Source organism: Aythya ferina, assembly GCF_964211825.1.
Source record: "Aythya ferina genome assembly, chromosome: 2".
NCBI lineage: Eukaryota > Metazoa > Chordata > Aves > Anseriformes > Anatidae > Aythya > Aythya ferina.
In genome coordinates, this window is record NC_140297.1 from 35,384,685 (window position 1) to 35,398,444 (window position 13,760).

Genomic DNA, 13,760 nt, shown 5'->3' on the forward strand with positions numbered 1-13,760 from the left:
CTCGGAGGTATTTTGTACTTCATGGCAGAACAGGTGCCTTTCTCCTTCCTACAACAAAGCCTCCATTTTGCTGCTGAGCCGAGGAGGAGCAGCACACCCTGACCCTCCTGTCAGCAGGCTCCTGGCGTTCACGTTGCTGCCCCTCCTTTCCCCCGGGGCCTAGCTGCTGGCCTACCTTGCCGCAGCAGTCACAGGGTTATAACTCGGGGCACTCCATTAGCCTCGCCATTTTAATTGCATAATGGGGCCGTGTGGGTTTGGGTTAGTCATGACTTTGGTACCCGTTTGACGAGATCTTCAGCCGCCTTCCTAGAGGGTTAGGCTTTGTTTCCCCAGGAGCGGTGTGCTTCTTCCCAGAAGAAATTAAATTCTACTCAGGAAGCATTCAGAAGCAAGGCTAGAAGTTGCGTGCTAGGGTTTGTTTACAGGGAGAAGGGAAATAGCTATGAAATACGTAGCTGTGGGCCTCGTGTGCTGTGGAGCATTCTGGTAATACCAGAGCCCGTGACACACTGGGCATCCACACATATAAACAGTCCCATCAGTGCGCGGTGTCATTGCGATCATACTCACACTGAGAACAGCCAGATAGCCTCATCTCTCATGGTGTGGAGGAGCACAGCCCAAAGTGCCCTGATGTGTATCCAGATGTGAAATATTGAGGCCTGCATGTGATGACTGGGACACAAGTTGTTCTGCTGCCTGAGGATTTACAGCTTCCTTATGTTTGGTGGGGACAGTGAGGACTGGTTGCTGCGTAGCTGTGTGGGGCTGAATCAGCAGGGCTGGTGGGCAGCCAGGAGGGGAAACTCGGGGTAAGATCAAAGCCCCTTGTCTCCCATCTGTAAAGGTGGGGGCTGCCGTGAAGATGATGGGGAAAGCAACCGGGTGGCTGGCTTACGTGGTCCTTCCACCTCCCAGACTGTGACAGTGGTTTGAGGCAGTAAGATCCAAGAGTCACAGGTTTTATAGCCAAAATGCCCCTTTGGGGGATTTAATGGAGAACTGCTTGACACAAATCCTTGCACAGAAACTAAGCCTTCTGACTAACCTTCTGACTGCTGTTTCACTAGTAATCACAGGTGGATTTGGAAGGAAGATCTCTTTGGCCTGCTGGCGAGGAAGAGAGCAGCTAGCCCTCTCAATGTGTTACACTATAGTATATGGGTAAAAGCAATGGTTTTACATGGTTTCAAAATTGATTCTTCCATGTTCTCCAGGCTCTTCAGAGCTGGGGAACTCCTTATCCAAGGCAAGCCTTTTGGGTTAAATATTTTTTATTCTACTAACAAGTCTGCTTGGAAAAAATGCAGCTTTGGCATTTACAATCCCAGCAATTTAACTGACTATGAAACCAGGAGTTTATTTATTTGTCCTGTTTCTCCAGGTATATGTCCAACCTCTCATAAAAGATCCTGCCTCTGCTTATAGCACTCTCTTGCCAATGTTCTTAAATGATGACAGTGATGACCACTAGCATGTTTCTGGACATAGCAGAATTATTTTGACCAACCGAGGATCACCAGACCTTCCGTAGTTATAACCCTGGGTGCTGACCGGCTTGCCCTAACCATCTGAGCTGTGAGTCTGCAGGCAGTGTGGAAAATGATAACGGGTTTCGGTGTATCTGATACCCATTGACTGGATTTTTAGCAAAGTTTAATTCTGAGGAGTGCTGTTATTTCCATGGCTGTTAGCCATAGCAGCCTGATTGCATCAGTTATTCAGGAAAGTTTCTGGTATGGGTTAGGATGGATACCCCCTCATCCAAAGAGGATTCCTCTACTCTTTTCCATCTACAGTGGACACGTGGCTGCTGCTGCCCGTTTTGGACCTTTCGTAGCTGAGTTGCTTTGGTTGCTGTTTGGTTTTGAGATGTGTGTTTAAACAGTGACCCTGAGCTGAAAGCCATCGTTCCCACAGCATCCTCACCTTTCTTTGGGGCAGCAGAGCTGGGGAGGAGCTCATGGGTGTTGGCAACTGCTAGCAGCCACCAGACGGATGCTTATTGAGGATTTGCCAGTAAGACCACGAACTGGGACTTCAGTTATGTCCAAACGCACAAACCAGGCTACAGCTTATTTAACTAAAGGTGTGATTATATAAATTGACGCTGTTGTTCCAGTTTCAGAGACCTTCTTCCATCCGCAGAGGGAAATCTGGCCATATATGCAAACAGGACTGATTGCAGAGTTGAATGAGTGTAATAACCGCGTTATTTGTGTTTGTCATGTCTCCTGTTCTTCTCTCTTAGCTCCTGAAAGGAGTTTTCCATACTAGAAGACTTCTTCCTATGCTGATAGTTGGCCAGGGGCTGATGCCAACCTTGTGAGGTCATGGTGTAACAGTGGTAAGAACTGTAATTGAGGTGAATGTACCCCAAATGACATCGTAATATTTAGTAGGCACGTAGAAATGAAAAGCAGAAAATCCAGTGGTAATGGATGAATCACTGATTTTCAGTCTGAATTTCTTTTTTATTGGGCATTCTCGTGAATAACTCGTCCTGCCAAATGCTGTTTGCTCCTCAGAACTGTCTGCTTCAGTAATGAGTAAAATTATTTAAAAGCTATTTGCTTCCAAAACATAGTTTTCATGCAGCAAAAGGCTAGCAGAGTTAGAGATAGAGAACAAAGCCTGTTCAACAAGCAAGCTGCCCAGCTGAATTCACCTTCAATACGTTATTAAATAGTTAACTATAAGTAAATCTAGCTGACAAACTAGTGCAATGTACGAGTGCAGCAACACAGATGCAACACAACTAAGTTTTTGCAGTAGTGATGGGCCATCTGATGAGCTCTTCAGTGGAAGAGAGCATGCATGAGTTGCCCCTGTGTTAGGGACTGCTCACATGTAGGACATCCAGCTGGATCATTGTAATGATCTCTTAAGGGCTCGGTCATCTTAAAGACCTAAGAAACACAGCATTTTGAACAGACCTGATCAAAATGCTTGGTGAACTTGCTATATTGGCTGAGTATGTATCTTCCCCGCTGCTTTGAGCTGCAGTTATTGAGACTGTTCAGGATTGATTTGTCTTGGGGAATAATTACCTAACTGATAATTTTATTTTTGACTGTATCTGTGCTCTTGCACGTCCATCTCGCCAGGTGCACGTGATTAGATTGGTAGTTTTTATGCTGTGGTTGCAACCAGGACTGTCACTTGTGCTTCACTTTCTTCTTTAGGGACAAGAACAAACACCACCACTTCCTACATGTGACCAGGTTGTGCTTCACAAAAATAACGGTTTTGTTAGAATAAGGAAATCCCCAGCAGGAAGAAAGCCAACACAAGACATGTTGTGATATCTATCAGCAATTTAAGCAGCAAGAGAGCTTGACAGTAGAGAAAAATCATATGATAAGTTAAAAGCATTTAAAATAAGCAAAAATGAGAAATTTCTGCCACGTGACATTCAAAATGTTACAAGGAGTGAGTCAGGAAATAAAGGGTCAGGTGATGTCAGCATTTGCATTTATGAGACAAAAAGAAATGTTGCAATAAGCCTTTGTTGTGTTTGCTGATTTCTGTTGTGTTTATTCAGCAGTAAAGCTTCTATCAACCCATCTTTCCTTTGGTAAGTAAAACTTAGCTATTGCAGAGTGATACCTTGGGGAAGATGGTATTTTTAGGGTAGTTTAATTTGCTTTGATGATATAAAATATTTAATTCCTATAAGAAACATGAAGTTCTGGAAGGAAGCAAACCATACATTCTCTGAACAGAGACCCTTTTCCAGAAGCAGCATTTAAGATTTTACGAGACACGATTTTAATCAGTGTTCTGGAGTCCTGATACTTCAGCATCTATCAGTTTTTCTTAGTTTGTAGAAAAGGGATTTGCAAAGTTCCCTAAAGCAAGGATATTTATTAAGAATTTATCCTGAAGGTCACCGACACTTCTATTCGGACTGCCTCATCTATGACTGGCAGTCTGAAAACACCCCAGCAACAAACCCTACTATTTGTCACGCTGCAGAATCATGTAGTGTAGTTTAAGCTTTTTATTACACACTACTTACTACACACTTCCCAGATCTTTGGGAAGAGTTACAAAGGTAGGCCAACGTGGCAGACCAGCTTGATATGCTGCCCAGAGAGCACAGGAGTCTGAGCTGAAGGAGAATTTTGAGCAGTCCCCACACAGTTTCTGGAAATCGTGACAAACATCAGCCCTGAGTAATAACTAGTTACCAAGATGAAGACTGGCACATACTGTCCTGTCAGGGTCTTTCCCCACAATTTCCCCTCTCTAGTCATTGCCTAAATCTGAATCTGCCAGAGTTATCCTTATCAGTATTTTCTAATGGGAGAAAAACGATGTAAAACTTGTTCTGGGATCAGCAACCCACTGAAGCTGCAGAATATGTGTGAAGTCCTTTGGGTGAGCTGCAATAATACGTCTGCAATTAGAGACTAATAGGAATAGGAGAGTGAAGAAACCCAATGCCTCCATGTACTGTGAATGCTTTTCTTGGTACTTCTTCCTTGTTTATCTTTAAGCTCTTAGAAGCTCCAAAGAGCCTTGACGTGTGAGTCATTCTGCTGTCCAGCAGTATGTTATTAAGCTCATGCAGTTCAAAGTGTGCTATAATATTACAGAAACTGGATATTGGTGACCTACACCTGACACTGTAATCCACGTTGTGTATTTATTGTGGAGGGTGAAGGGGAAATTGGTACATTTGGCTAATTACTTGATTCTCAAGTTTCTCCTGAATGAATGAAAATTTCTTTCATAATTGTTTTTTTAAATGGATCAAATTCATTCTCTGGATTAAACAGGTCTTAAGAGCTGGGAAGATTGCAGCACAACAGAGAAAATGGCAGCATAGTATTTAAAGAGGAGTTGTCTTCTACCTGGTGGCCGTAAACGAGCAACCAAATGGAGTGAAATCCTGTAGGGGAAGACCAGTTAACTAAGCGTCTTGACAGTGACAGCTGGAGGTCAGAATTTGAAGCACAGCCACAAAGGCATGATTTTTGGAAGTGCGTATTTTTATAGTGTTGTGGTTGGAGGGAAGGCCTACAAATTCTGCTGGTGATTCGGAAAGCTCTTGATCTTTTAAAAGCTCTTTAGATGATGTCCGTGTGTCCTGCTCAGCAATGAAGTGACTGCTGCTTCTGTGGTGCCACACTGGTGCAGTGGGTACTTTTAGCCTGGGACATGAGTTGGATTTGCTGGAGGGGTATTGAATTTTTGTGGACATTGCTAAGCAGTCTGCAGACATCTGAGCGCTGTGCAGAATTAAAATAAAATGCTTATGTTTTTCATACGTTTTTCACTTCTAACAAGCAGACCTTTAACAGTGGTTTGCAGGAGGATGGTGAAGCAGGTAACTAGCATGGTTTATGAAAGGAAGAAGGATGTGCCATGACCTGAACAACCCAAGGTTACGGTCTTCACCCTCCTGTGTATGCACTTTGTGCAGAGGAGAGCTCATGACTCCTCACCTGAATGTTGTCAGATTGACCCCAGGTATTAAACTGGCTGGACCAGGTGAGCTAGAGGGTGTCTGCTCACTCTGGGTTAGCCTGAATACCCAGGGAACAGCTTTAGAGTAGGATGCAGAGGAGGTGAAACTGGCTGCAACACAGGGTGCTGGTGGTGGGCACGCCTGCCTCTTGTAACACACTTAAAAGCTAAAAAATGCCAACGTGACAGTGCTGAAAAATGAAGATAGCTGTTTTGTGGCTGGATGGTTTTGCATGTCAGCTGGGCTGCCTTGCTAGGTGTGCTGAGATTGCTAACTTCAGCCCATGACCAGAGCCACTGCTGCCTGTCCATAGCTTGTATCCCTCCTGGGCTCCTGCAGCGCTTTGGCTGTGAACCATCCAGTTTGGTCTGGAGCAAAGGGCTAGTCCGGGGCTGGGGTTTTCAGCTGATACGACTTGTGGTGCTTTACTGATGCACACCCGTGCTCTGAAAATGGAGCCCCCTGCTCTTCCAGAAATGTTTGTACTTCTGATGTGTGTTGCTGATTCCCATCAATGAGAGCAGTAGTTCTGTGATGATGATGACCTTGTACTCAAATCCTGTAAATGCCAGGCTATGTAATGATGTGGCCATCACAAAATGTTATTTTTTTATGTATTAGCATATGCTACCTTCACACAGTTTTCAGAATATTTTCTCCAAAACTAGGAAATAAGCAGTCAAAAGTTTCTTTTTCTTATCCTCTGAGGCTCCACCACAAGTCACCAACTAAGTTGCTGCTGGACTAGGAGGACATTTCAGTTGGTAAATACAGTATAGCTGTTGTTATATTTGTTCCATAAACAGGTTAATGTTGCTTTCTGCTGCTTGTTATCCTTTAATCTGAAACAGCTATAGCAACCTTCTTCGATATGGTCATTTCTATATGGCTGAGTCTTCTGCAAATCCAGCCCATTCTCCCCAGGAGAAATCTGCATTATCCTATTCTAAGCCTAAGTGCTACTTACACTTTAGCATGGAAGTATTTCAGTTTATTACGGTTACTGATAAACTCTCCAGAGCTAGCATCTTTCTTTATTACAGCTCTATTCTTCATGTCTTTCCCTTTCTTTCCCCCATCACCTGCATGTTTATTTTCCTTACAAATCCAGATGGATGACATACCTTTTGGGAACAAGACCTAAAATGTGGGAAAGATCTTTATGCATTTAAGGATTTAATTGTGATCTCTCTCTTGGTCACCTGAAGCCTTGAAAGCAAGTTTCATTTGATACTGGTGACAGAACAACCTTGGAAGTGCAGCTGAGGACTTTGCCTGCAATTGGATAGGACTTTCGGTCATGACCAAGGCCTAAAAATAAATCACTCTTCCCTCCTAAAGCTTGAGGGCGGATATTTAGCTGTATTTTTAGAGATAACCAAAGGTGGGTGGCTGAGTGGATGGATGGATGGGTAGTTCTTGAGCTGAAGATCAACACTGGCTACGTGCCATTACCGGGCAATCCCAGAGCAGACAAACGTGCTGCCTGTGCCACTACCTAGCAATGGGCTGGTGGTGAAACCTCAGTGCAATGAAACACAGCTGCTAGCGAGGCAGCCGGGAGGGCTGTGCTCAGGTATGAGTTTGGAGACCCCGGTCCCCAGCCTGAGTCAGCTCCCAAGGCTGAGAGCCCCAGGTGCCCCTTGCTCGGCTTCATTTGCGCTGGTCTCATGGCTCTGTCATTTACTTTGCCTCTTGCTTGAGTTTTAATCTTTCATTCTGGGAATGTGGGCGAGAAGTTACTTCCTCCTGTGAGAGGAGGAAGATGAAAGGGTATTCCTCAGTAATATAGTTTCTTTTAATTTAGATATTAAAATATAAAAGCAACTCTAATATACGACATGATGTATAATACTTAATAGTACTTAGGTATTATCCCTAAGAAAAACACTGAGGCACTTGTTTTGTTTTGTTCCTGGTGTTTGTGTAGTGTTTTTTCTTTTTTTCCTTTCTTCTACAGGCAAACCATCCTACCCAACCTTATCGCTTTTGGGTTGTTGGTGTTGGCAGTTGTGAAGCTGTTCCCTAGGGGTTTCTTTGGTTATGCAATTAAGGGCTGTCAAAAACATGCACTGATAGGAACAGGTGTTACATTAAGTCTATGAAACTAAGCAGTAATAATAATAATAATAAAAGTAGATCAGAAACAGAAGAAAAACTTACTCAAAGTGACGTTTTTTTTCCAGTCACAGTACAAATGTTTATCAAAACCATACCTACCGTTGACTTTTTTGATTCTTTTTTTTGCAGGACTGGTTCTTTTCTCTGCTGATGGAATTTTTGTGAGTAAAAAGACCAGCAATCTTCTGCTTGTCTTTTGAAAGCTACTTCTCTCCATCACTGGTATTTTGGGTAGGGTTTTTCTGTAGCCAGACACATCTTAAGCGGACAGTTGGACTGTTCTGCTTCACCAACTTCTACTTACGCTAAAGAAGTCCTAAAATACCAGTCATGCTATCCAACCAAATACTTAATTCAGTAGGTTTTAAACTGCCTGCAGGGTGATTGGGGTGATCTTGGACTTGCTGAAGTCAGTGTAATTAAAAAAAATGTAGCTTTGGTGGGCTTGCATTGAGGTTAATCCCAGTGGAAGTTGCTATGTTGGCAGCCAGCCTGCCTGTAGCATGTGCAATGGAAGATGCATTTTGCTGTTCCAATATACACATTTTTAAAAGCTGTGAATGAGGTTTTGTATTTCTTTCCTAAAGCAAGAGAACCTTTGCAATTACATTAGCTAAGGGTAATATTTGCAGTGCAGCAGCTTAGAAAGTTTCTTCCCTTTTGCATCCAGTTTCTTGGTTTGTTGTAGGTTCTTGTCTACTCAGACAACGTATCTGCATGTACAGCCAAGTACCAGGGTGTGCTTCTGCTTCCTCTAATTCAGTTTTTCAGATTGCTTGATGAAAAAATGATGTGTTCTAAATATTTTAGGAAGCTTTTTTGGTGGTGCAATGCTAACTTTAGTCATTAAATATTTAGAATTGCAGTGGCTGTTTGCACTTTAAACTCTTCTTTCTAACCAGCACCAGCCCGTGACTTGGTCATTAGGAAGGAGAAGACAAAACCCCATGTGTTATTTCAGCCCAGTCATTTACTAACAGTGTCAGGAATGAGCTATTTGGGGCTTGCATAATGACTTGCTTAAATCAGTTAAGAGACTGAAGAGAAAGAGGCTGCAGAATCTGACAGAATAAAAATATATAACTGGGAAAAAAATGAGTTGCCTTTAAAAAAAAATACATTTGGGGGGGGGGAGGGGTAGAACCAAAAAAAAAGTTATTTTTTTAATTTTATTTGGTTTAGGTAACAGGCAGAAGCAGCCCTTCCTCTGGTGACAGCCTGAGGCCTGCACAGTGCTCTCCATGCCGTGGGCCGAAGGAAAGCTCCAATACCTCTGTGTTCGTAACAATAAATGATGAGCCAAGTTCTTGTGGCCTGGTTCAGCTATTTTGTGCCACTTAGCCATGCCAGATAGCTGAATATCTAACTTGATTACTTTTCTGAAGGGCCCTTGTCATGTTTGGCACTGCCAGCAAGTGTCAGGGTGCTCTTCTGCACCTCCTGCCCAGAGTGTTGCCATCACCCTGCAGATTAGTTAAGCATAAAGCCATGGAGGAAAAAAAAAAAAAAAAAAAAAAAGGGAGTTTTTAGTATGGTTCCCTGTGTTTTTATCAGTGAAGTTCCAGCTACAGAATTCAAAGAGCAGAAATAAACTGGTGGCCTCACCTTTATGGAGATGGGAGCTGTGCTGGTGGCACCCTTTCTGAAGCCTGGCGTGTGGACATTTGGAGTGAGAATATCCTTTTTTTTTTGGTTATAACTGAGCCTACAGGAATCTGACAAAGATGCGTTTGTTTCAAAAAGTAAATAAATTGTAAGGCCAGGAAATTGAGCGTGCATATGTTTGTATTTTGTTAACATAGGTAGAGTTGTGTTTTGACAGCTAGGTGTGTTTCTAAGAGGCATTGAGCAAGTATTGAGTTGGGCTTCACCTAAATACGTAATTATGTAATAATTTGTGTGTTTCCAAGCTCTGTACAGCTAAGCCTAAACCTCCTGTATCTCCCCTATTCACAAGTAGACGTTTGTGTAAGAAACCTGCAAGTTCATCTTTCACAATAAGAGGGTTTTGCTCAGTTGCCCTGGGTTGAGGTTTACCTGCCTGGTGTGTTCCCAGAGGGGAGCTGTGCTCTGGTGGTGCAGGAGGAGGAGGAGGGAAGCTTTTGGGTGTGTTTGGTTTGGAAAGGGGAAGCTGGCATTTAAAAGCTGATGAGGAAATTGCACAATTTTGTAGCTGGGGGGGGGGGCAGTGGATGTGTTACCTGAGGATGACTGGGTGGCACGTGGGAGAGGTAAAGGGGAATGGCAAAATGCAAATCCTTTCCCCCATGGCCATTGTATTTACACAGGAGGTGTGTATGCAAACCAGCACTAAATAAATCTGCCTTGATCTTCCCTGTGTTATCTATCCTGAGCAAGCTGGCTGCTTTGTGCAATGGCAGAGGTAGTTAAGATCTTATCAGGATTTCCAGTAAAAGAATGGATTTAAAGTGCAAGTTAACGACAGGATTTTTGGATTTGGTCTAATTATGTACTTTACCCACATGGAGATTTTAAAACCACAAATGCTGTGAAATTTAGCCAGAGTTTTAGCATGCATGCAGTCTCTGCTTTTCTGTTTCAAAGAAGCGACTTAGAGAGGCTTTTTGATTCTGCCAACTTCATGGATTTCCCGAGGAAACATCCACAGCCCAGCTAACAAGGATGGCACCGCCTTATAGTGTCTCCCAGACCTCGGCCGTAATCATGCAGACCCGTCAGGGCACAGGCAGTGCTGCCTCCGCTGCATTTTCACAAAGGATCAGCCAAGGGGTGTCTGCTGTGGATGCGTGGAGCTCTTGGGAGCTTGGTGCAGAGCATCAGTGCCACGATGAGCACTGGGGGATGGCCGGGTATGTTACAAGCAGCCCCAGAAAGGGACTAAGCCAGTGCTTCTGCCACAGCTAAGCAGAGAACCTGCCCGTCATGAATCAAAAAGGCATGGAGATGGGATCATTTTAATGAACACATTCTTATTTCTGTTGCAAATGTGTTTTTTGCCATATATAGGCCTGAGTGTGGCTCTTCCTACAGTTTACTGATGTCTAGCAAAAGCGATAATGACCTTTTAAGTAACTCTTAAATGGCATGCTGATGTCTGTTTTGTTTTTCAGATCAATTTTTATTGTAACATAAGACATTGAAGATGACACCAAAACACGAAAAACAAGTAAGTGACATAACCTTTAATAAAAAAGGATTTTATTTTGATGGTTGTGGAGTGTATTTCATTGAGATTTACAGTTTGTCATCTGTCAGATTAAGTAAAATAGTTGGTCATGGCATTTTTTTTTTCTTTTAACATTTACCAATAGCTGTGTACCGCATAATTCCAAGGAAAGCCATCTATTTCTTCAATACAGCTGACTAAACCTGAAGTCAGACTGACTTTTCTTTGGAGTATCTCCACTTAAAATGCAGTGAAGTCTCTGGAGTGCTCAGATGCTGGTGATTAAGATGTGATATATAAAAGAGGTGAAAAGCTGGGAACAAAGCATGGCATGATGCTCCACCTTGGGGTAAACACTGAGAATATCAGAGTTATGCCATGCTATAGTTCTGACAGCGGCCCAGTCCCCAGAGTAGTCCATGAGTACTGCAAGATAGAAAGGAAAGGAAAAGAAGTTTCTGTGGCTAAACAGACTGAATTTGGTTTGTCTTATATGCTGTTTCCAAACTGACTTCCTTGAAGCAATTTTAATCAACACTTTGCTATGCCCTCAGTTCCACCATTGGCTTTGAGACTGTCTGTTTGCTTTTACTTACACAAATCCATCGTACCATTGGCTGCCTTCATTTTGATGTGATCAGGAATAGTTAGCTGCCTGAATGACACAGTGCAGTCTTCTTTAGTAGTTGCCATGAACATCCTAAGGAAGATCCTGAAAATCCTGTAATTCTTGCTCTTTGGCATTTCTAGGTCAGGGTGTTCCAGACTACTCAGGAGGACCCTTTGACACCAAATGACAGTTTCATGAAACCTGTCATATTGCTTTCTTCATTGAAGAAACATGCAGGAATTTTTAGAATTATAAAAAAAACAAGACAGTCATTTTAAGGACTGATGATGTAATCGCTGTTACTGTCAATGTTTTAAACTATTTTCAGTAAAATTTGCAACCTAAACTTTGTATCATATTAAAACAAGAGGACTGAGAAGTGAAACCGACTTTCTGCCTAAACCGAGAAATGCAGTTTCCTGCCCCCCAGTCCTCTTAATTTGAGTACATGAGGGCTGATGTTAGCCAGAGGAAGACACTCGGACAGGATATTTAAACCCCACCTGATCCTACTCTGAAATTGCAGTAAAGGCAGCACTGCAGATTTTTTTTTTTTTTTTTTTTTGTCTGGCAGTGCTGCCTGGGTAGAAAAAGAAAACACATAATTGGTGATTTGTAACTTCCAGTGTGGTTATCTCATTTTAGGACCTGAATTAAATGAAATTAGAATGGATCTAGGTAGTATATGGCAAATGGTGATTCCTGCTTTGCAGGCCCAGGTCAACATGTTTGATCAATGCCAGTAAATGAAGTGGGTTTAATCAGATACAACTAATAAGGCTCTATCAAATACTCACCTATTTTACCACCATTTCTTTTGATATTTGTATTTATTTAAAATTTGTGATGCAGAATTAAGATGCAGATAAGGCCCCATTGACTTAAGTGTTCTTAACTTAAGTGTTCTGTGACTTAAGTGACAAACACAGGAGAAAGAGACCTCAAAGACCACTCACGTCCATGAGAGACAAAAGCCTTTCATTTGTGGCAGTACCCATGTCTGCTGTCACTGGTGGGGCAATACTAATGCATAACTGTAGGTAAAAGTTTTCTGAAAACAGTAATTGTTATTGAAAATAATATTTTGCTGTTCAAACCATTCAAAGTCAGAAACCACTTAATTGAAATAATACATTAAAATGAGTTTACAGAAGCATTCAAGGATACAAATTGTTTTGCAATTAAAACATATATGGATGAGTCTTTGAATGCAATGAATTTACCAACAAAATTAAATCAACAGTAGCATTCTGTAGTATTGTTTGGAGCCAGACTTTATCCACGGCCCACAGGGAAAACAGGTTAATAGGACTAAAGAGCAAACCCTGCAGGCAGTTTTGAGGAAGGATTCCTTCGAAATGCACATCTGCTACTTGCTCCACTGCTGTGGTTCTTGTCCTCAAGAACCACAGTGATGCTTTGTTTCCTCCTTTTTCAAGTGCTGTTGAGTAGGCTCCATGACTGGTTTGTTTTTAGCAAGGCGCTAATAAAATGCTTCCTTTTAATCAAGGAACACTAAGAATTGTCTGCTCCAGCTAATTGCTAGTGTGTATCCCGGCCTGGAAGTCAATGCAGAGATGCATAGGAGTGTGAGAAGCTGGACTCACCTGGCACGCAGAGAGAAGACAGTGTATATATTCCATGGAGGTACTGCTGTTTTAGATAATGGAGTTGGATTTTAGGAAACAAGCTGGAGCCCTGGCTCTGCTACAGCTGACCCTGCAGGGATCCCTTGTTCTTTGCTGTTTGTTTTAGCCCAAACCCAGCTCAGTTAATTATGCAATGGTTACAGCAGTCTAACTCCTGATTACTGATTTAGCTGGGAATCTCTGTATGAGCTAATTATTGCCACATAGGAAAGCCACGTACTTGAACCAGATATTAAAGTGCTTAAACTGACGTGCCCCAAGGTTGTTAGCACATTGCAGGAAGAGTTAGAAGCAGCTGACCACTGGTGCTTTACAGGAGCAGCACCTTCTGGACAGTCAGTCTTTTACCACTGCTACCACCAGTGAAATCAGGAGAATTGGCACTTTGCACCTTTGATATTTTGGCTGCCATATGGTTGTGTTGGGTATTTATATTCTAAATAGCAGAAATAATGTCAGTGTTCACAGAAAACTAGCATATGCATGTCTTCTTAGTTTAGCTTTGTGTGCTGTTAAATCCAAAACTTAGCTCTCAATGTCCCTCCCAGGCAGTTCCTTCCTATACCTGTGGCAGTAGCTCCCTTCCAGAAGTGTCTAAGCCTTCTTCAGGAGAGGATTTAATGAGCACCAGCAAATCTGCACAGGCTGGTCTGGACATTGCTGAGTAACTTATTGCTTGACCTGTAAGCTTGTTCAGGGCTGATAAAGAAGAAGCTTTCAGGGCTGATAAAGGAGATGCCTTCTGCCTCTCTC

The 13,760-nt window shown here is 42.6% G+C and overlaps 1 protein-coding gene across 2 annotated transcripts in view; it reads left to right on the forward strand.

The window, feature by feature from the left end:
• Positions 1-13,760, forward strand: part of SNX10 (sorting nexin 10) — a 37,866-nt gene that overhangs the window by 5,084 nt on the left and 19,022 nt on the right. Inside the window, exon 2 of one of the 2 annotated variants that reach the window (XM_084510890.1) lies at positions 10,693-10,748. In XM_084510890.1, coding sequence (XP_084367016.1) covers positions 10,725-10,748 — 24 coding nt within the window. In that variant the 5' untranslated portion in view covers positions 10,693-10,724. Of the gene's footprint in view, positions 1-10,692; positions 10,749-12,868; positions 13,006-13,760 lie in introns of those variants that run through there. The other variant, XM_084510891.1, reaches the window with a different exon arrangement.